The 24,737-nt window shown below is 37.5% G+C and overlaps 1 protein-coding gene across 1 annotated transcript in view; it reads right to left on the bottom strand.

The window, feature by feature from the left end:
- The window catches only part of LOC123565346 (uncharacterized), a 178,092-nt gene that overhangs the window by 50,513 nt on the left and 102,842 nt on the right, over positions 1 to 24,737 (bottom strand). The window contains exons 34-42 of the mRNA XM_053549150.1: positions 24,033 to 24,165; positions 22,938 to 23,135; positions 22,381 to 22,546; positions 17,517 to 17,584; positions 15,746 to 15,846; positions 15,089 to 15,238; positions 13,378 to 13,467; positions 3,110 to 3,216; positions 2,609 to 2,690 (exon numbers count right to left, since the gene is read on the bottom strand). Of these exons, the coding sequence (XP_053405125.1) occupies positions 2,609 to 2,690; positions 3,110 to 3,216; positions 13,378 to 13,467; positions 15,089 to 15,238; positions 15,746 to 15,846; positions 17,517 to 17,584; positions 22,381 to 22,546; positions 22,938 to 23,135; positions 24,033 to 24,165 (1,095 nt within the window). The remainder of the gene's footprint in view (positions 1 to 2,608; positions 2,691 to 3,109; positions 3,217 to 13,377; positions 13,468 to 15,088; positions 15,239 to 15,745; positions 15,847 to 17,516; positions 17,585 to 22,380; positions 22,547 to 22,937; positions 23,136 to 24,032; positions 24,166 to 24,737) is intronic.

The raw sequence follows: 24,737 nt of genomic DNA, 5'->3' as shown, positions 1-24,737 counted from the left end.
CACCTCTGATAATTCATGTGGGGAAGTTGGCAGCTACTTGCGGAGAACAGGTTTGTACTGGTACAGAATCCAGGAACACTGGTTAGGTTAACTGCCCGCCGTTATATGACTGAAATACTGTTGAAAAACGGTGTTAAACCCAAAACAAACAAACAAAGCTCTTTTTAATAAGATGCCCAACACTCTCCAAATTGTAATGTTATAAGCTCTCCCTACAATAATGTCCAAACATTCCCCACTGTAATGCCAAAAGCCCTACCTGCAATGTTCATAGCTCTTCCTAATGTAGTGTCAAATGTGTCCCTATGGTTATGTTAATATCTCTCACTACTATAACGTTTGAAGAACTTTTAAGATTAGGTCCAAAGCTATCTCCGTCATAATGAATAAAACTCTCACTGCTGTAATGTGTGCATAAAAAGCTTATTTCACATCACTCTAGAAATTACAATAGTCTCAATGATAGCTAACAACTCCCCTCTGAAGGTTCAAAGATACTAGACTTGTTGGTTAACAACTCACCTCTGAAGGTTCAAAGATACCTGACTTATTGCCAAACAACTCATCTCAGAAGGTTCATACATACCCGACTTGTTGCATAACAACTCGTGTCAGAAGGCTCAAAGATACCAAACTTATTGCCTAACAACTCACATCGGAAGGTTCAAAGATACCAAACTTGTTGCCTAACAACTCACATTGGAAGGTTCAAAGATACCCGACTTGTTGCCTAACAACTCACATCGGAAGGTTCAAAGATCCCCGACTTGTTGCCTAACAACTCACATCGGAAGGTTCAAAGATACCCGACTTGTTGCCTAACAACTCACATCGGAAGGTTCAAAGATCCCCGACTTGTTGCCTAACAACTCACATCGGAAGGTTCAAAGATACCCTACTTGTTGCCTAACAACTCACATCGGAAGGTTCAAAGATACCAAACTTCTTGCCTAACAACTCACATCGGAAGGTTCAAAGATACCAAACTCAGGCTGTCTAGCATACCCCGACAAAAAATTAGGGCTAATTTTAGGGCAATTTGTACAAAAAAATAGGGCTAAAATTAGGAATTTGGTACAATTTTAAAGAAATTTTAGGGCTAAATTTAGGAATTTTCAAATCAAAATACGGACTTTAAAGACCATGTAATGTGCTTACCTTTATGTAATTGACATAAAAGTAACTCACAAATAGTGCTTTATTTACAGAAAAGACGTCTCCTAGCTTTCCACTGTTTTGAACTGTGCTAAATTGTTTTTTTCTGAATTAGAAGAACTTTTAAACAACATTTAAAACATTTTCTCTTTTTGATCATTGCAAAAAAGTTAAAAAATTAGGAATCTTTGTGAAAAAATAGGGCCTTTTTAGGAATTTCCTTTGATTTTTTAAAAAAAAATAGGAATTTTAGCCAAATTGAAAAAAAATAGGAAAAAGTAGGAATTTTAGGGACGCTAGACAGCCTGCAAACTTCTTGCCTAACAACTCACATCGGAAGGTTCAAAGATACCAAACTTCTTGCCTAACAACTCACATCGGAAGGTTCAAAGATACCAAACTTCTTGCCTAACAACTCACATCGGAAGGTTCAAAGATACCCGACCTGTTGCCTAACAACTCACATCGGAAGGTTCAAAGATACCAAACTTATTGCCTAACAACTCACATCGGAAGGTTCAAAGATACCCAACTTGTTGCCTAACAACTCACATCGGAAGGTTCAAAGATACCGACTGTTGCCTAACAACTCACATCGGAAGGTTCAAAGATACCCGACTTGTTGCCTAACAACTCACATCGGAAGGTTCAAAGATACCCGACTTGTTGCCTAACAACTCACATCGGAAGGTTCAAAGATACCCGACTTGTTGCCTAACAACTCACATCGGAAGGTTCAAAGATACCCGACTTGTTGCCTAACAACTCACATCGGAAGGTTCAAAGATACCCGACTTGTTGCCTAACAACTCACCTCTGAAGGTTCAAAGATACCAGACTTGTTGGCTAACAACTCACCTCTGAAGGTTCAAAGATACCAGACTTGTTGGCTAACAACTCACCTCTGAAAGTTCAAAGATACCAGACCTGTTGGCTAACAACTCACCTCTGAAGGTTCAAAGATACCCAACTTGTTGGCTAACAACTCACCTCTGAAAGTTCAAAGATACCAGACCTGTTGGCTAACAACTCACCTCTGAAGGTTCAAAGACACCCAACTTGTTGCCTAACAACTCACCTCTGAAGGTTCAATTTTTTTTTTTTTTTTTGATTTAACGTCGCACCGACACATGATAGGTCATATGGCGACTTTCCAGCTTTAATGGTGGAGGAAGACCCCAGGTGCCCCTCCGTGCATTATTTCATCACGGGCGGGCACCCAGGTAGAACCACCGACCTTCCGTAAGCCAGCTGGATGGCTTTCTCACATGAAAAATTCAATGCCCCGAGTGAGGCTCGAACCCACATCGATGAGGGGCAAGTGATTTGAAGTCTGCGACCTTAACCACTCGGCCACGGAGGCCCCCCTGAAGGTTCAAAGATACCAGACTTGTTGGCTAACAACTCACCTCTGACGGTTCAAAGATACCCAACTTATTGCCTAACAACTCACCTCTGAAGGTTCAAAGATACCAGACTTGTTGGCTAACAACTCAATCTCCTGGTATGTCACAATATCATTCTTTTCCTTTATTCTGAAAACATTGAATTACAATTTTTCAGTTACATATTTATACAACAAATCATTATTTATTATCATATAAATGCTTCAAAACACAACAATGGAACCCTGAACATGTAAGCTCAAGTTCCATGTACAAATTCATTTAAGTTGCAAGTACTAGTTAATACAAGCTGAGTGTACAAGTTCAACAACGTCCAGTGTGCAAGTTATTTAATGTAACGTGTATAGGTTTGTTCGCTCATTCAAGTTAACCCTAAAGTTCATTCTAATTAACCACACAAGTTCAATCAAGTTAACTATACAAGTTGATAACTACACAGTTTAGTTCTGTACGAGTTAAGTTCCGTGAACAAGTTTATTCACTTCATTCAAGTTGAGTATGTAAGTTTGTTCAAGTTGATTGCTCAAATCTTTACTGATAATACTAACCTATCAATATTCTTCTCAAAAGTGAGCCATACAGCTGGTATATGTTCTCCCATGTACTGTTGCTGTAAGGTCACCTCAAATAAGTTCGTCTTCAGTGAACTTATACCCTGAAAATAATATAAATTATTTCTTTAAAATAATTTCATTTATTCCTCGAGACTTAAAATGTTTGTTAGTTGCTAAGGATTCGGGATTAATCGGCCTTTATTATTCAGTTGAACTGGTTCTCGTTTTATCAATACAGTACTGATGTGCATGTTCAGCGAGCCGAGAACACAGCCAGTTGTTCGATATAAAAGCAAAAAGCCCGTGCAGATTTCTCACATTGCGTCTGAAAGGGCGAATAGACCGTTATTATACACTGACTGACAGAATCTACTGTTCTTCTACATGTCGTTCAGTAAAGATAAACTTAAAGTAATCTTAAATTGAGATGCCGCATGAACGTGTTAGACCTAAACGACAAGGCCGGGAAAGGAAGGACGAAGGTCACAGGCAAAATGTAAGAGCAAAATCGTCAACAACAGGAATATCACCATAGGACGAGAGGAGAGAAACAAAAGGCCGGCCAGGAACGAGGTGCGGAATCAGATACCTCCACATGACCTTGGAGCACGAGGGACCGGTAATTGTGCAAACGATATCGAGAAGGAAGAAACAGACAGTTACAAGATCATGCTGGTGGGTGTATTAATACTATTATTGATTTTTAAGTATTTTTACATGGTTCGGGTATTTCACAAGACTATGTCATGGTTAGAGGTAAAATTTCAAGGAGGGTGTGGCGATGTCAGTGTATAGGTCATTTATACTAGGCTCGTCTGTATGGTCAGCATGTCTAATATTGAACAAAAAGTTACAGTCTGTGGGAAGATGCGCAAATTAAATCATACCTTCTGTTAGTCTTACCAGTGTCTTACTGGCGGCACATCTGCTTTCCTCCCTTGAACAGATTTTCAGAGATGAATATATCAATTTGGCATTATTGCCGGTCAAAGGGGGCATTTAGTTATCAAAACGTTTTTTGTAAGAAAGACATTTTAGACTGTCTACCGACGGTCAGGCTGAAAACACCCGGGCAAGATTAATTCTATATGCAGTGGTCGAAAGCGTTCATTATTTATGCGGCGACATATCTAACCAATCAGTGACAAAGTTCAGAAAATGCTTTGTTACACGTACAAGTTTTAGCATGGCGTGTGCACGGTGGGCAGTTTCAGTTGCGTCGGGTGATATCGCCCGCATCCTGGTCTTAAAACATAACAGACTTGTGGTGGCGATGTGTGCAGGTTAATGACGCAGCGGAAACGGTTCGGGCGAGTACACGTCACTGCATGTGCAATTACTTCGTTAATATTCAAATATTCCATATATAGCACATACTTCGCTCCACATTCGGGAGTGTCCTGCAGTCAGTACAACTTTTCAGTGAAGTATCAAAACCCACATCCCGGGATAATTTGCAAGTAGAACATTTCGGAGACATTTTAGGGGTCAAGATTGGGGTCGCGCCCGGAGATGAAGTTCAAATGAAATTTCGTCTCAGACCTCAAAAACAAAAACAAAAAAATATATCGATATAGTTAACTTAGCAAATTCACCGGTCAAAGTAGACTATATCGACCTAAAATAACAGCTGTTAAATTTCTAAAATAGGTCAAGATCTAGGTCAAGGGACGTGTCATCAAAAAACGCAAAACGCATACCGTTTAGTACGTTTAATAGTCTTCTCTGCTAACACAAACACTGGACTGACACAGAAAGTTTTTATTTTGATACAACACTTCCTTTTGAGGAATCGATAACATTGCAAAATTTGCTAGGATTTAAAGATACGCCACAAAATACCTGTATTCTTTTGTATTTCCATGACGGTAGTTTAAAATGATTTGCATGAAAAGATTGAAATATACAAGTATTTAGTAACAAGTTGACGGTGACATAGATTAGGCCAAAACAAGGTGTTTAATGACTTAATACTATATCTAATCAATGTAACAATATGTACAGAAATTAGTGTATTAAGTTAAATTTCGAACACATTTGGTTTCTTCAGTGTAAAGTAGTCATTCTATGCTATGCTCTTTATGATGATAAGAGATTGATTGAATAAGTTTTGCATATGAAGCTGTAAAACTCATTTATTTTAGGAAGGGCCTTAATTATCCATCATGGCTGTATATTACTTGTAATTTAAGAATGATTTTCATGAAGTTTCCATAGTTAAAAAAAAAAAAGGTTACTAGGTCGTGGTGGGCATTTAAGAATTTTGTGCTGAAATCAAACATGAAATCAGGCAAACAGCAGAACTATCTAGACGATTTTACTGGAGGTGGTTTTGCGGCTTTAAAAGTATTTAAGGATTTGATAGCAGTTGGCAAACGAAAGAACAAAGGCAATAATGATGGAAATTTTGGGGTTCAGAGCTTGATTTGTAGACCTACAGATGGTGATCCGAATTCTGACCACTACACTTCAGAAAGTAAATTAAAAAAAAACAAAACAAAAAAACATCGATTGTTTCACAGAATAATTTTTATTCAGGACTGCAGATGTATGTGGATTGTTTCGTCTCTGCTTCATCCGACTCATTCTGTTGATTTAGCAAGCCTATCACCACATAAGGGTTGAGATTTGTTTAGATTTAACAATACTAGGATTCTTGCGATATTACAGTCGGTATACCCGTTTTTTCAGGACTATTTTTGGATTACCAATCAGGGTAAACAGTTGTTTTTTCTGCAAATGCTTGGGGTGAAGGTTTGGATTAAAGGTCATTGGTGTCACGCAAACTGTTGCCTGACACGTGGCATAAATGTGGCATAACTTCCGACAGAATTGTTCTAGAACTATTATATTATTCCCCATTTATCTGGGATACCGACTTGTCGAATAAAGAAATCAAATTCAGTGGCGATTATGTTTGGTGCCTTCATATAAATCTTTTATTCAAAACCAATCACGTGCCTGGTCGTTTTAATGGCATTTGAAATGGCCTGCTTCGCCTTCGAACTGAAAAGTTCAAGACATTCTTTATTTAGAACAAAGAAGTATAAAATACACATTTTATTTTATTGGTCGGAAATCTCTACCGATTCTCTGATAATGTGTAGCACTGCTTTTAAAAGCATTTGAAATATTTCGACAATTATAACCGGTAAAAGTATAGCCTATACTTAGTGAATACGTCATCATGTTTATTCATGACGTATGGTTTAGTGTAAGGGTCCTCATCAAAGTTTATCATACCTTACGAGCATTATTTTTCATTAGTTTTTATATGAGAGTGTTTTTAAGTAATCTATTACAGGGTTGTCATACGGAATCAAATTCATTCTTGCGGCGGTAGATATAAACCAGTTTTATTGCAGATTTATTATAACTACGAATAAAGGATGTTTACAGTTGTTTTCACATTAGCCTATTTTGGCAGGCCACCTATTCAGATTAATTAAGTGTACTGGTAGATTCAAGCGTCGTTGGGATCCGGTATTTAGAGAAGAGGCTGACCTGTCTTTTACAGACAGTACTTGGTTATACGTTTAATAAATTCTAAGACAAATCAGAAAGAGGATTTTATTTTGTTGAAAATACAAAACGAAACCAGTGTAGCTTGCCCATAGTTCAGTTAATTTAACGCGATTCTATGAAATATTAAGATACTATTTTCTTATGGGCAATATCCCCCGAGTCAAACATTCAAAAGACCAAATAGTTCAAGCAATTTCTGAGAAAATGTTCATCGCTACCGACGCTTTACATACTAGAGGTTTAAATTTATGACAATTATTTCACAACTGGGACACAAATTCAAATAAAACTTGTGTGTGCCAAAAGTTGATACAATTCTTTATTGATTTAGGTAAAATATTAAGCAATATCCGAAATTACGAATTTTTGGTGATTTGAAACTATGTATGTACTTTTACCATGTATACAGGCAAATAAAACAAATAACTTTTCATGACTACTTACTGTGATTCAAAAGTTCTGACGTCACAAATAACCTGACATCGAATTATTTTGTTAAGATCTAGTTTGCCCAAGATTTTTACGGTTAAACCAAATCACACAATAATGTGTTATGCCACAGCAACTTTTTTCCCGGTAAAATGTGGTTCAGACTTATGCTATTAGGGATAAGTGCATCAATACGCTTAATTAGTTTGTCCTGTACGTACTGATCATTTGTATTAGAAATATTACAGTATATATCTTTCGGTAACACCGCATGATATTTTCGACTCCAGCGATTGGCTGGCCGTGTGGATTAAATGTTTACCTATATTTTTATGCTTTCGCTATAATTTCTTTCGCGCGGATTCATTGCATTTTACTTGAGATTTGCCGCGGTCACAGAGATGCTTTAATAGAAAATTGTAAATGTCTAATTTTTCTTTGTGTTGATTTTTGGGGGATAAATTTTTGCAAAATTTATTGTGGCGGAAAAAATCAATAAATCGAGAGGAGACGGGACGCATGGTGTTTGTTAAACAGCTTTCTAGCACCGAGTGTTTGGTAGCAGCTCTTGACTTGCTTCGTGGCATCGTTTTGGTGCGGAGCCGTGGTGAGCTGAGGTCTGCTGTCATACATTCGGGTGTGGTCCGTGTGCTGGGTGCCGTCTGCAGTTTTTAGGGGTCATCGCATCGCGTGTTGTCTCATGCTTGCGCCTGGTCTCCTCTCGCTTGAAGATAGAGCGGCCAAAAACATGCCAACTTAACTTTTCAATGTTTTCTCAGATCTATTGATGCATTTACCTTAGCAGATGTAGAATATATTAAGTTAGAAATCAAGTATTTTAAGTCATTTGTTCGTCATAATGTGTTATATGATCTTAAAACATTTAACCGTATAACAATGAGATAAATAAAATACAAAGAATGGTACATGTTCTTATTTTATGTCGAGTAATATGGAATAATATAAATTATTTCTTTAAAATAATTTCATTTATTCCTCGAGACTTAAAATGTTTGTTAGTTTCTAAGGATTCGGGATTAATCAGCCTTTATTATTAAGTTGAACTGGTTCTCGTTTTATCAATACAGTACTGATGTGCATGTTCAGCGAGCCGAGAACACAGCCAGTTGTTCGATATAAAAGCAAAAAGCCCGTGCAGATTTCTCACACTGCGTCTGAAAGGGCGAATAGACCGTTATTATACACTGACTGACAGAATCTACTGTTCTTCTACTTGTCGTTCAGTAAAGATAAACTTACCCTCCCGCCACACCCCTAAAGTTGCTAATGCAGTAATTTTTTATGGTTAACTTAGTTTTTGGTGAAAGACCTGACATTTTGGAGAAATTTGTGTCAGATTTGCTGCGTTTTGGATTATACTTTCAGGGTACCGATTTCTTATATGGCATTTATTGAAGATGTCAGTGAGCTGTTAGTGCAACGTACACTGTGAAGTCTCCGATATCCCAATTATAATCATACTCAAAGAAGTTACGAATGTATGTTCTGTGATAGAAGCCAAGTCGAAGGAACTTCAAAGTACCGTAGATACTTCCTGGAAATTAACTTTTGGATAGTTTCCGATTTATGGAATTCAGGTGTATTATGTTGATAAATAACAGCATTCGTTAGAATGTTTTTAACTGGAACTGTGTGCTTTTTTAGGATATCGGAAATTAAATTAATGTTTAAGACATTTTCTGTAAAAGAATATATAGGAAAAGAAATTACATGAACTTGTGTATTACTTTAGCCTAGGTATTTTCATTTATATCTTAGCTTCTAGATAAAAGATAAGGCTCACTGGCAGTTATTTCTGTGTTATGTATTTTTTATGAATCGGTAATTATACCTTAAATGTTAGGACTGTCGCTCAAATAATGTTGAATTGAGGGGATCAGGCGAGATATCGAGTTAATTAGATTGCTAAACAATAACCGGTTGGGTGTTTGTTTTGTGGCGATTTATACGGTTGATGCCGAACTAGAGATATATCTATGCGTTTGGTGTGATGAATTTTATTCGGAACAGTTCAGTGTAATTGGCGTTGTCGTCTGTCAGTTATGGACACGGTCCACTCAGTTTGATGAAACTATGTTTGCCTTTATCGGGCCTATCACAAGGGCATTATTGTCTTAAACAGTGCACCAAAGGTTGTTCATTGCAAAAGATGCACCTTGCTATTTAAGGTTGGTTGACCTGAAGTTGCTTCGGGTCACTAGGATTTCGTCCTTATAGTACTGGCGAGTCCTAGATTGCATTGCGTTGCGTTGCTTGCTTGTGAAGTGGTTGTAGTGCACCACTATAGGTTCTGGTGATGTCTAGGTTGCTTTGCTTTTTTGCGTAGTGAAGCTTCTATAGTGAATAATTACAGTATTGGCGAAACCTAGGTTGTGTCTGTAATGTATCACCATGGTACTGGTGAGGCCCAAGTTGCATTCCGTTGTCCGTAGTGCTTCACTATAGTGTTGGTAATGACTATGTTGCGTTGTTTCTTGCGATATGAAGTGTCTGTAATGCATCACAATGGTACTGGTGAGGCCCTGGTTGCATTCCGTTGTCTGTAATGCTTCACTATAATGTTGTGTGGTGCCTATGTTGCGTTGCTTCTTGCAAGGTGAAGTGTGTCTGGGGTGCATCAGTTGGTGTTTTGTGTGGTAGGCCCGGTCAGTCCGTATTTTAGTTTTACTAGCTGAAGAATTGGGCTGTCTCATGAATATTTAACGCGTGCCGTTTTCGTGGACAATAATGCCAATATTGTCGGTCTTGTTTTAGCACAGACATATATCAGACAGCTTTCTAGCACCGAGTGTTTGGTAGCAGCTTTTGACTTGCTAGTGGCATCATTTTGGTGCGGAGCCGTGGTGATCTGAGGTCTGCTGTCATACATTCGGGTGTGGTCCGTGTGCTGGGTGCCATCTGCGGTTTTTAGGGGTCATCGCATCGCGTGTTTTCTCATGCTTGCGCCTGGTCTCCTCTCGCTTGAAGATAGAGCGGCCAAAAACATGCCAACTTAACTTTTCAATGTTTTCTCAGATCTATTGATGCATTTACCTTAGCAGATGTAGAATATATTAAGTTAGAAATCAAGTATTTTAAGTCATTTGTTCGTCATAATGTGTTATATGATCTTAAAACATTTAACCGTATAACAATGAGATAAATAAAATACAAAGAATGGTACATGTTCTTATTTTATGTCGAGTAATATGGAATAAATAAAAACAATATTTATGTAGGTCAAAACACTCAATGTGCAGTTTCTGGCTTTCAAACAACACTCCATCCTCAGTGTGTACACCCTCCACACAACACTGAACAATTGATGTGTACACCTCCACACAACCCTTAACAGTCAATGAGTATGACTTCCTCACAACACTTAATAGTCAATATCCACACAACACTTAACAGTCAATGTGAAGGCTTCCACACAACACATAACAGTCAATGTGTACGCCCTCCACACAACACTCAAAAGTCAGTGTTTTGATCTCCAAATATCCCTAAACATGCAGCACTTAAGACTTCTACACACTACTCAACCTGCATTCTAGCATAAAACTGCTGTTATTGTCACTTTTCGGGGGGTGTTTAACAGGAGAGAAAACGTGTGTTAAAAGAGAGATTCTCGCGCTCACATGCTGTTATAACACCTTTTTATATAGCGCATTCAGTGTCAAAGCGTAAACGTATTACGGCCGCAAAAATGAACGGGAGATCCGATGTCATCTTTCGTACTGCTTTAGCATGGCTGAGCAACTTAGAAAAGGACCCGGAAACGGGGGCATATCTAAGTCAGCTACTTGAAAGCAATATATTTGATAATATTTGCACTGGACTATGATTCATAAAGGTTTGCTTTTCATTTGATGCTGTCTTCACCAAATTCTTATAATCATATCAGTGTTTTATATGTGTGTGTGTTTTTTTTTTTCGTATCTATGTCATGTTTGAATATTAATAATAAAGCATATTTCAGCGTTCGTTTTTTATTCATCATCGTATCATACACACATTTAGGTACAATATGACAATATATTACGATGTAAGGTTTGTAACACATCATGCCCTCGAATTCCCAAATTCAAAATGGCCGCCATTTGGATGGCTCGAACAACGGAAAACTCGAACTAATTTCCACGGGACCCTCGAGTTCGAGCCATCGAAGTTCGACTGTATTTCAAAAGGAAATGATGTCAACATGAAACAAGAGGGTCATGATGACCCTGGATTGCTCACCTGAGTAATATGAGCTACATGTTTCAAATGTCAAACTGATGTTAAAATATTAAGAAATCAGTAGGTCACATTCATGGTCACTGAAATTCAGTTTTACGATCGGTGTGCAAAACTGTACATGTCATCCAAATTTCATGACCTTAGACCTAGGGACAATTAGTCTCGTGGTGGTGAAGATTTTTGCCAAGTTATACCAAAATCCCTCCATGCATGAAGAAGAAATGTTCTGGACAAGGTTTTTATTTTTGTATCCTTTGACCTCTAAGTGTGACCTTGACCTTAGACCTAAGGACCTGGTTCATGCGCATGACACTCCGTCTCATGATGGTGAACAATTGTGGCAAGTTTCATCAAAATCCCTCCATGCATGAAGAAGATATGCTCCTGACAAAGTCATTCTTGAATTTGAACATTTCAAGAATGTATCTTAAAAAAACAAGAAAGTTGGTCAGCAGGTTAAGGTCACAGTCAAGTGACATCATATTACTTAGGGTCATCTGGTAATTATTATTAAACAGTCTTGGAAATAGATCAGATAATTTTTTAAGTATATTTTCCTATATAACTCATATAATAATTAAGTGACCCCGGGGCGGGGGGTCACTTTTAACCCCAGGGGCATAATTTGAATAATTTTGGTAGAGGACTACTAGGCAATGCAACATACCAAATATCAAGTCTAGGTCGTGTGGTTTCAGACAAGAAGATTTTTAAACTTTTTTCCTATATATTAAGTCTATATAAAACATGGGACCCCCAGGGCAGGGCCTCTTTTCACCCAAGGCTTACAATTTGAACAATTTTGATTGAGGACCATAAGCCAATGCTATAAACAAAATATCAAAGGTCTAAGTCTTGTGGTTCCAGACAAGAAGATTTTTAAACTTTTATCCCTATATAAGTCTGTGTAAAACTTGGGACCCCCGGGGCGAGGCCATATTTGACCCTAGGGCAATAATTTGAACAATCTTCGTAGAGGACCACTAGATGATGCTACATACCAAATATCAAAGCCCTAGGCCGTGTGGTTTTGTACAAGAAGATTTTGAAATGTTTCCCTATATAAGTCTAATTAAACTATGTGACCCCTGAGGGGCGACCATATTTCACCCTAGGGGGATAATTTGAACAATTTTGGTAGAGGACCACTAGATGATGCTACACACCAGATATCAAAGCCCTAGGCCCTGTGGTTTTGGACAAGAAGATTTTTGAAGTTTTTTTTGGATTGCCATGGTAACCAGAGTTCTGTATGGAATTCAATTCTTTGAACAATTTTGAAAGGGGGCCACCCAAGGATCATTCCTGTGAAGTTTGGTGTAATTCTGCCAAGTGGTTTTCAAGAAGAAGATTTTTTTAGAAAATGCTGATGGTCACACGACACACGACGGACATTGACCAGTCACAAAAGCTCACCATGAGCCTTTGGCTCAGGTGAGCTAAAAACAGCGTAGACTTTACTGCACATTTCATGGAAATCTGATGACGTTGAGGGACAATATATTCATTTACCGGTATTTGGTTTTTACGCGTTTTATGCTAGAATAGCTTTAGCACATGCTTTTTTCTTGTTATAACATCTTCAGAATCCCTCGGGAATCGTTGGTACCCTCGGTATTCTGCAGATGTTATAACACAAAAAAAACATGCGTTATCCCTACATTAATATACCAGAAATTGGCTTTCATCTATTAAATGTCTTACTTTGAAATTATGGCATATGTCATGTGATTAAAAAATTAAAAAAAAAAAAATGTTCCTTTGTTACTATTGTATATGTTCATATCTATAATAGTCTTGTAATACTCAAGACAAGGTCTTGGTCAGTGTGTCAATACAGATATCTTACATCACATAATCTGATATACGTGAAGCTATGGTCTAGTGGTTAAAGTGTTGGCCACTCAACTGTGGGTCATGGGTTTGAGGCTTCTCATATGACACCAGCACTGGTTTTCCCATGAAGCAGACTCAAATGTGGTTCAAAAAAGCTTGGAGCTTTCATCACAATTAAGCTAAAATCAATCAGTATTAAACTAAAGTTATTTGATATACTATAGACATACCTGTCCAGTAAAGGAGCTGATGAAATGGAAGCCAATAACTTGTGGGTATCGCTGCTGCATTTCTTCTATAGGCAGCTCTGACTTGCTCACCTGTTAAATATATCACAATGTTAGTCAAGAAGTATACCATTATAAGGTATTCCCTTCATTACCCGACTAAAGCCTCTTAGTTAGGAATCTTCATTTACAACCACCATTGACCATAAGATCATTTAAGCACGGCGCTTTTCAGTCCTCAAATGTCCCTACATAATCCCTTTACAGTAAAGTGACATTTTATAACTCAATCCTAAATAGATAATTAACTACTAGGGCTTTACCCTCTTTTATTTGACAAGATGGTCATGATGACCCTATGTCGCTCACCTGTTAAACTTGGCCTTGGAATCATCAAGATAAACATTCTTAACAAGTTTCATGAAGATATAGTCATAAATATGGCCTCTAGAGTGTTAACAAGCTTTTCCTTTGATTTAAGCAGCTAACCCTGTTTTTGACCCAACAAGACCCAGTTTTGAACTTGGCCTAGGGATCATCAAGATAACCATTCTGACCAAGTTTCATGAAGATAGGTTCATAAATATGACCTTAAGAGTGTTAACAAGCTTTTCCTTTGATATGACCAGGTGACCTAGTTTTTGGCCCTATACAACCTTGTTTTCAACATGGCATAGGAATGATCAAGATAAAAATTCTTACCAACATCATGAAGATAGGGTCATAAATGTGGCCTCTAGGGTGTTAACAAGCTTTTCCTTTGATTTGACGTGACCTAGTTATTGACCCTACATGACCTAGTTTCGAATTTGGCCTAAAGATTATGAAGATAAACATTCTGTGCAAGTTTGTATCAAATCAAAGCATAAATGAAACCTCTATATGGCTGAAAGGGACAAAACAGAAAATTTCACCCCTTTCAGGAGCAGTTACTTTAGAACCCATGATGGAATTTAGCCGGGTTTCGAAAGGAACCGAGATCTTATTGTGACTTAAGTTGTGTGTAAGTGTGGTTAAAATCGAATGTAAAATGTCACTTTTATCGTGTTCACAAGGTAAAAATAAACAAATTTTGGCTCTTGCAGGGTCAATTAGGGGCCGTAACTCTGGAACATATAATATTAAAAAAACATGGATCTGACGGATTCATCATAGAGTCCAAGATATATTGTTGTTAAAAAAATTTTGCATGTTTGTATCAAATCAAACCATAAATGAAGTCTCTATATGGCTGCAAAAGCCAAAATAGCAAATTTTGGCCCTTTAAGGGGTCATAACCCATGATGGGATCTGGCCAGTTTTTGAAATGAACTGAGATATTATGCCAATAAAGTTGTATGCAAGTTTGATTAAATTCCATTGCAAAATGTGTTCTCTATCTTGTTCACAAGCCAAAATAGCAAATTTTGGCCCTTTAAGGGGCCATAACTCTGGAACCCATGATGGGATCTGGCAAGTTTTCGACAGGAACCAAGATATTTGCCAAAACAAGTTGTGTGCAAGTTTGATTAAAACTGATTGCAAAACATGGTCTCTTTCATGTTCACAAGAAATTGTGGATGGACGATGGACAGATGAATGATGGTTAACCACAAAATCTCACCTTGTCACTATGAGGTATTTGTTGGTCAGGTAGCAACAAAATAGAGATCTTATTACAAATATAAAAGCTTATGGAGATTGCACAATTAAGCTTAGCCAATATTAAGCTCACCTGGTCTATATGAGTTCCTATTACAAATATCGGAGCTTTTGGAGCTTGTACAGATATTGAGCTCAGCCAGAAATCAAGCCCAGCATGCTCATGTCCAAGTCTAACATTCCACATCAGCAGATATATAGCTCTATTTGCAGACAGGAAGAACTGTAAATATAAGAGCTTTTCATAAATTTCATAATTTTTTGGTAGAATCAAACGAACTCATAATTATAATGTTCGCCAAATGAATTTTTTGTTTGTTTGTTTTTGTTGGGTTCAACGTCACACTGACACAATGATAGGAAATATGGCCACTTTCAAGCTTTTGATGGTGCAGGAAAACCCTAGGTGCTCTCCGTGCATTATTTTGTCACATGCAGGCACATGGAAAGAACTACCAAACTTCCATAAGCCAACTGGATGGCTTCCTCACTTGAAGAATTCAATGCCCTGAGTGGGGCTCGAACCCACATTGATGAGGGGCAAGTGATTCAAAGTCAGCTACCATAACCACTCTGCCACAGAAAGACCACAGGTGTATTTTAATTAACATCTCAGATCTGTTTATTCCAATGCACTATTGAGTACATTTCAGGCAAAGCTTCAGTTTAAATCTATCTCATATCTAATATATAAAGCATGCAAAAATCATAGACTGGTTATCAACATTACCTGATGTGTGTTGTAATAGACTGTCTGACCAGCAAAGTCCCATATATTGTAGGTTATCTTCTCACCCTCATGGTTCACCTGCCATGTTTCTATGTCTATACCTGTAGGTAAAAGACAAAACATTTGAATTATATACAATGATAATGAATAGAGTCAATATATTTTGCCAACATCAGTAGGGGTCATCCACTCCATAAGCTTTACCACCCTATGAAGTTTGACGGTTCTGGGTCAAATGGTTCACAAGTTACTGATCAGAAACGGTTTTCCAATTTCTGGCCTCTGTGACCTTGAACTTTGATCAAGTGACCCAAAAATCTATAGGAGTCATTTCCAATCATCCTATGAAGTTTCATCATTCTTGGTCAAGTGGTTCCCAAGTTACTGATCAGAAACGGTTTTCCATGTTCAAGCCCCTGTGACCTTGATCTTTGATTGAGAAACACCAAAAATAATAGGGTCATCTAGTTTGTAAGCCCTATCACCCAATGAAGTTTGAAAGTTCCAGGTCAAATGGTTTTCCAGTTATTGATTGAAAATGAAGTGTGACAGGCAGATGGCCCCTGTGACCTTTGATGGAGTGACCCTAAAAGCAACAGAATCATCTACTCTGTAAGTCCTATCACCCTATTAAGTTTGAAGGTTCTGGGTCAAATGGTCTCAAGTTATTGACTGGAAATGGATTTCCATGTTCTGGTCCCTGTGACCTTGACCTTAAACAGAGTGACCCTAAAATCTATAGGGGTCATCTACTCTGCATGTCTAATCACCCTATGAAGTTTCAACATTCTGTGTCAAGTTGTTCTCACGGTATTGACTGGAAATGATTTTCCATGTTCAGGCCCCTGCTGACTTTGACCTTTGATGGAGTGACCCCAAAAACAATAGGGATCGCCTACTCAATAAGCCCTACCATCCTATGAACTTTGAAGGCTCTAGGTCAAATGTTTCTCCAGTTATTGATTGGAAATGAAGTATGACAGACGGACTGCCTGACAGACGGACAGGGCAAAAACAATGTCTCCCCCAGTTGGGAGAGACACATAAATAAATATAGCTACTTCTTCAGACTAAACCAAAGCAAGTTAAAATCTAATCAAAATACACACAGTCTACTACGTACCTGCCCGCCCGCTTAGCTCAATAGGGAGAGCGTTAGTCTACAGATACCATGGTCATGAGTTCGATTCCCGGGTGGGGTGCATGTTCTCCGTGACAATTTTAATAAAAGACATTGTATCTGAAATCATTCGTTCTCCACCTCTGATTCATGTGGGGAAGTTGGCAGTTACTTGCGGAGAACAGGTTTGTACTGATACAGAATCCAGGAACACTGGTTAGGTTTTCTGCCCGCCGTTACATAACTGAAATACTGCTGAAAAACGGTGTTAAACCCAAAACAAACAAACTATGTACCTGCTAGACCTTACTAGCTAAAAACAGATAATTACATCAAACATGAAGGATGCCGTGTGTGTAGTATTTCAATCATTAGTATAACAGGGTGGAAGTTCTGTATCTGGTTATATTAGCGTTATCTGGGAATCTTGATAGGGCTGTCTGTGTGGCATGTGTTACATTACTGCCATAGTACTAAATATTGGAAGTCGTAACGTCTCGTCATGCATCATGGTACAAGATGTGGTGCATCCCATCACATCTTGCTGCGCTATCTTGGGTAAGGAATGAAAATTCCAGGCACCAAAAGCAACTATACAACACTGCAATTGCCCAAACAAGATAGTTCTAGCTGTTTACATTAAGAACTTACCATCAGTGATTGCCTCCCCTTGTTCAAGTTCAGCTTTACCAGTCTCACTCAAAAGTGCCTTCACTAAACTGAAACACATGACAAGTTGATAGTTTATTTCCAGTTAAACATAGAAAAAAAATCAATATAAGTGTAATGTCACTGGAGTCACAAAAAAAGTGTGTAATGAAAAGAAAACAACAAAAATGCACACCCAAGTAACCTGATCAATATGCAAAATTTCCTGAAAATATCATTAAGAAAACAAGAGCTGCTTTGTCTCCCACAACTGCCTAATCATCTGAATAGTAGAATATGAGTCAACAATGCACCAATACCTCAACTGCCTTATCAGACTTTCAGTGCTTTGATTATCAAAAAACAAGTTTCAAGGGCCATAATTCCGTAGTGCCTGGGCCGATTTGGCTAGTTATCAAACTTGGGCAAGGACTTATTGGCAAACACATTTTGTTAAAGTTTGGTGAAGATCGGATGAGAAATATTCAACTTAAGAGTGCGGTCAATATTTGTGACAGACAGACTGACACACAGACAGGAATAAATATATATGTCTCCAACACCACTGAGTGGTGGGAGACATAATTACATTCTTATCCAGATATATGGTAAGCATGTTAACTCATGCCACACAAGTCAGACATAACTCAAATAAGAAAGAGTAACAAGCTGTGCTACAAGCATTAGCACAACACAAGGAAATTTTAATATATTATGATGTCACTAAAGTTTTAATGTTGTCAGTTCCTGTTATTATAATTTTTGATGATTTGATAAGATATTATCAAGTTGACTGCTTCACTCTTTTCAGTTTATTAAAAAGCAGTCTTTTAATATGCTGTGAAATGGCATTGGTAGTAAACTTTGAATACAATGTATTTAACCTTTAGCCTGCTAGCGTCAAAGAGATTTTGCCTGTTTAGAAATGTAGCAGGGTAAGGGTTAAAGTCGTTTATCTGGACAACAAAGAATAAATTCTAGATCTGGCATATGGGAACTATAAAACTCCTACAGATAACAGCAACTTGGGTGTTGAATTTATAAAAACTGTAATGTTACTTATTTTTTAATGATTAAAATATAGTATAAAAGTTTACTCCTGAAATAACTCCAATAGTAACTTGAAATCAACTTGAAACTTGCATATCTCTTAAATCACTGGCAAGTATCTCAAAAATAAGATTTGTACATTTTATTTTATGATATAAAGTGCTCCCTCGCTACAGCGGCCATCTGAACAACAATTCCCTCCTTGCAACAACACTTGCTACTGACTCCAAAATATGCTAATTGTTCTTCATTTCACCTCTCTACTACAACTCACTACGAACAACAAAAAAATTTTCCGTCTCCCAAAGGGTGTTGTTGTAGAGATGGAGCATTGTATTAACCTGACAATACATCAATTTACAGCTGTGAAAAGTTTTATTCAAATCTACAAAATTTCTATTCCCAAAAGTCTGATCAAACTGTCATTTTCCTAAAGGCTCCAATTCAGAAAACTTATTTGAGCTCCACTATTTAACAAACCAATCTAATAACAAGAGGGCCAAGATGGCCCTAGGTCGCTCAGCTGAGAAACACACCATAACACACCATAACAGTGTAAACATGTTTGACCTCGTGATTTCATGGAAAAAATATTCTGACCAATTATCATTAAAATTGGAGCAAAAATCTTAAGTATAAATAAGTATTTTCATTGATTTGATCTAGTGACCTAGTTTTTGACCCCAGATGACCCATATTCGAACTTGACCTAGATTTCATCAAGGCTATTATTCTGACCAAATTTCATGAATATCAATTGAAAAATACAGCCTCTATCGCATACACAAGGTTTTTCTTTGATTTGACCTAGTGACCTAGTTTTTGACCCCAGACTACCAATATTCGAACTTGACCTAGATTTCATCAAGGCAACCATTCTGACAAAATTTTATGAAGATCAGTTGAAAAAATTTAGCCTCTATTGCATATACAAGGTTTTTCTTTGATTTGACCTAGTGACCTACTTTTTGACCCAGATGGCCCATATTCGAACTTGACCTACATATCATCAAGGCAATCATTCTGACTAAATTTCATAAAGATCAATTGAAAAATACAGTCCCATTGCATACAGAAGGGTTAAAGAATTCTTTGATTTGACCTAGTGACCTACTTTTTGATCCAAGATGACCCATAATCAAACATAACGTAGATTTTATCAAGGCAATCATTCTGACTTAATTTCAGGAAGATCAATTGAAAAATACAGCCTCTATCGCATACACAAGGTTTTTCTTTGATTTGACCTAGTGACCTACCTTTTGAACCTAGATGACCCATATTCAAATCTGACCTAGATTTCATCAAGGCAATCATTCAGACTTAATTTCAGGAAGATCAATTGAACAAGAGGGCCATGATGGCCCTATATCGCTCACCTGAGTTTAATTGCTTTCTTGAAATAAATTCTTTGCTAAAGGTAAACAAATAACCCCATGAGGTGGGGTCAATTTGACCCCGGAGGTCATGATTTGAACAAATTTTGTAGAAGTCTACTAGGCAATGCTACATGTCAAATATCTAAGATCTAAGCCTTCTGGTTTATTTTTAGAAAATTTTTGAAGATTGTCCTATGTAAAATCAAGTGACCTCTGGGGCAAGGTCAATTTTAACCCCGGGGGTCATGATTTGAATAAATTTTGTAGAGGTCCACTAGGCAATGCTACATATGAAATATCTAAGCTCTAGGCCTTCTGGTTTATTTTGAAGATTTTTCTATGTACAATCAAGTAATCCCATGGGGCGGGGTCAATTTGACCCCAGGGGTTATGATTTGAACAAATTTTGTAGGAGTCTACTAGGCAATGTTACATATCAAATATCTAAGATCTAGGCCTTCTGGTTTATTTTTAGAAAATTTTTGAAGATTTTCCTATGTAAAATCAAATGACCCCTGGGGTGGGGTCAATTTTGACCCCGGGGGTCATGATTTGGACAAATTTTGTAGAGGTCCACTAGGCAATGCTACATGTCAAATATCTAAGCTCTAGGCCTTCTGGTTTATTTTTAGAAATTTTTTGAAGATTTCCTATGTAAAATCAAGTGACCCCTGGGGCAAGGTCAATTTTGACCCCGGGGTCATGATTTGAACAATTTTAGTAGAGGTCTACTAGGCAATGCTACATGTCAAATATCTAAGCTCTAGGGCTTCTGGTTTTTGAGAAGAAGATTTTTTAAGATTTTCCTATGTAAAATCAAGTGACCCCTGGGGCGGGGTCAATTTTGACCCTGGGGTCATGATTTGAACAAACTTGGTAGAGGTCCACTAGGCAATGCTTCACACCAAATATCTAAGCTCTAGGGCTTCTGGTTTTTGAGAAGAAGATTTTTAAAGTTTTTCCTTTTGGTTGCCATGGCAACCAGAATTCTGTATGGAATTCAATTCTTTGAACAATTTTTAAAGAAGACCATCCAAGGAACAACCCTGTGAAGTTTCATCAAAATTGGCCTGTTGGTTTAGGAGGAGATGTTGTTTAAAGGAAAGTGTGGACGGACGGACGGACGACGGACGGACGGACGGACGCCGGACGGTGAGCGATCACAATACCTCACCCTGAGCACTTTGTGCTCAGGTGAGCTAAAAATACAGCCTCTATCGCATACACAAGGTTTTTCTTTGATTTGACCTAGTGACCTACCTTTTGAACCTAGATGACCCATATTCAAATCTGACCTAGATTTCATCAAGGCAATCATTCTGACTTAATTTCAGGAAGATCAATTGGAAAATATAGCCTCTATTGCATACACAATGTTTTTCTTTGATTTGACCTAGTGACCTAATTTTTGACCCCAGATGACCCATTTTCAAACTCGGCCTACATTTTATTAAGATTATCACTTTGACTTAATTTCAGGAAGATCAATTGAAAAATACGGCCTCTATCGCATATATAAGGTTTCCCTTTGATTTGACCTAGTGACCTACTTTTTGATCCCAGATGACCCACATTCGAATTTGGCCTATACTTGATCAAGGCAATCATTCTGACCAAAATTCATGAAGATAAATTAAAAAATACAGCCTCTATCGCATACACAAGGTTTTTCTTTGATTTGACCTTGTGACCTAGTTTTTGACCCCAGATGACCCATTTTCGAACTCGGCCTAGATTTCATCAAGATAATCATTCTGACCAAAATTCATGAAGATTAATTGAAAAATACAGCCTCTATCACATACACAAGGTTTTTCTTTGATTTGACCTAGTGACCTAGTTTTTGAACCCAGATGACCCATTTTCGAACTTGGCCTAGATTTCTTCAAGATAATCATTCTGACAAAAATTCACGAAGATCAATTGAAAAATACAGCCTCTATCGCATACACAAGGTTTTCCTTTGATTTGACCTAGTGACCTAGTTTTTGACCCCAGATGACCCATTTTCGAACTTGGCCTAGATTTCATCAAGGTTATCCTTCTGACCAAATTTCATGAAGATCAGTTGAAAAATACAGCCTCTATCGCATACACAAGCTAAATGTTGACAGACGACAGACAGACAGACAGAGGACGGACGCCGGACATCGAGTGATCAGAAAAACTCACCTGAGCATTGCTCAGGTGAGCTAAAAAGCACACAGCAATATTTTTTCATTTTTCAAATTTTCTTAGACCATTCTGGAACTTAAAAGAAAAAAAATGGGCTTAATAAAATACCATTCTGTGGAAAAAAAATTAATTCGAACATGCAGAACTATTTTAACAGCTGGTTATAAAAACTAAACTGATACAAAAATGTTCACCTTCTACAGTAAAGTGTTATATAATTTTATACAAAGAGTCAGTGTTACATATAAAACTATTGCACAAACCTAGTTTTTCCAGCTCCTCCAAGTCCAACTAACATTAATTTTGTTCTCTTGCTCAACACTGCTCCACTCATCAGTCGCTGGAGGTAGGCAAATGTTGAGTGAAATCCCTTCTCTCTGATCTCACGTGGTGGGGTCTTCAACAGTGGACAATCATCCAAATCTAACTCTGTAATCATAAAAATAATTTTACAAATGTGAAATAAGAAATCTGAAAACCTCTTAATATCAAACTTGTTAAAATGTTCAGTGTATTTCCTTCAGTTGTCAAGTGACCTGCTCAATTTACTCTATTTTTAAGCTAAAATATGGCCTTGGAAAGTATCGTCAGACATATATATTATATGGATGAAGAATTTCAAAAATGGATACTAGGCACATCTAAGGTCATGAAATTTTTTTTTTTTAATTTCTAAAGGTGTGACTTATCATACCCCTTTTCTACTAAAGAAACACTTTGTTTAAAAGTCAAATGTACATATAATAGTCAATACAATATCAAATAGCAGGTCACTACTTGATGGATCAATATAGTAAATTATGATAAAATAAAAACTGACTTTTCAATGATTTAATCTGGCTGATTTCTGCTGGTATAGACAGAAGGTTGGGGTTCTGACTGATGTTCAGCTCATAAAGGTTTCCTAGCTGGCATATTTCCGGGGGAATTTTGGTAAACCCCTGGTTAGGCAGGAGTAACACCTTCAGTTTTTTACAGCTCAGGACCTCCATCGGAAAACCATCAGGGCTTGACTCATCTGAAATGTCAAATGAAGTCCTTATTTCAGTCAAAGTACATATTCTAAGTCCACAATGTGATACTGTGAAATCATTAATATTCGTGGATTTCTTGGTTGAGTCAATCCACGAAATTTAATCCCAACAAACAAGTAAAATTCCCATTCATTTTATATTCAAAAGTTGAAATCCACGAATTCATATCCCCACGAAATTTCTGTTTTGACCCAAACTATGAAATTTCATGCCCACAAAATTAAATGATTTTACAGTATTCATTGCAAATTTATCCAGACAAAATACACTGAAATGAGGATAAAACAAACGAAAATATTCCTAACTCAATGCTAAGTTTTTATGTTTTCTGTATATTTTTTCTATTTCTTTTATTTTTTTTAGTTTTGTTAGGTCATGTGACAGCCTTCCTGCTAGAAAGGTTGTAGAGAACCAAAAATGCTCCAGACATTATTTTTTAGCATACACCTGATAGAGGCAACCAACCTTGACATGCCAGCTCAGTAGCTTCCTCTCATTAAACAATTCTGTCTTTTGACAGCAGTTATGGTTTTCCATCAAGGTTTAGCTTACATGCACACAAATGAGGTTGCATTAAAGACCCCAGGTGTCCCTTTTGACATTATTATAGGCATGTCTAGTAAATTAGTAAAACCACTGTCATAAGAGAACTGTAAATTTTCCTCAAAGAATTTTACATGAGAAGCAAGCACGGTTTGAAGTCAACAATGGTTAGTGGTAGGTGATTCAAAGTTAGCTCAGCTACTCTCTTACAGAAATAAGAAACACTCTCCATGCCACCCTTAGCAAAATGTAAATAGCAATGTCAACAAACTCATTTTAAGACTGCTTTTACATCAACACAGACAATGAAATATGTGTGTTACGCAGAAAGTTATTACCTGGCTGCTCTTTGCCTTTGTATCCAAATCTAGGGAACAGATTAAAGATGGCAGCATTTAGCTTTCCCACTTCTTTAATGTCTAACACACCATTGCTGTTCTCATCAAACATGTGAAATAACTCTCCTTTATCCTGTAAACAAGGCGGAAGTAATAATAAACAAGGGTGCCATAGTCACAAGATATGCCCATCTAGAGCTTGTTAGAAGAAAAGCTTCTATTATAGAACTGCACATATGATTCAAATATCATGACAGAAGCTTCAAAAATACAAAAACAAGGGTTATCATTAAAAACGATGGATACTGCCTGAATTGCATATAAGTCACCCTTGACCTTAGACCTAGGGACCTGCTTCTTGTACATGACACTCTGTCTCATGGTGGTGAACACTTGTGCCAAATTACATCAAAATCCCTCCATGCATGAAGAAGAAATGCTCCGGACAAAGTTGTCATTTTTGTATCTGACTTTTGACCTCAAAGTGTGGCCTTGACCTTTGACCTAGGGATCTAGTTCTTGCGCATCACCCTTCGTCTCCTGGTGGTGAACATTTGTGCCAAGTTACATCAAAATCCCCCCATGCATGAAGAGGAAATGCTCCAGACAAAGTTGTCATTCTTGTATCTGACCTTTGACCTCTAAATGTGACCTTGACCTCAGCCCTAGAGACCTGGTTTTTGCTCATGACCATCCATCTTATGA

This window comes from Mercenaria mercenaria, chromosome 8 (genome assembly GCF_021730395.1).
Source record: "Mercenaria mercenaria strain notata chromosome 8, MADL_Memer_1, whole genome shotgun sequence".
Classification (NCBI taxonomy): domain Eukaryota; kingdom Metazoa; phylum Mollusca; class Bivalvia; order Venerida; family Veneridae; genus Mercenaria; species Mercenaria mercenaria.
Note: the sequence above shows the minus strand (reverse complement) of the source record. Positions and strands in the feature narration are given on the sequence as shown.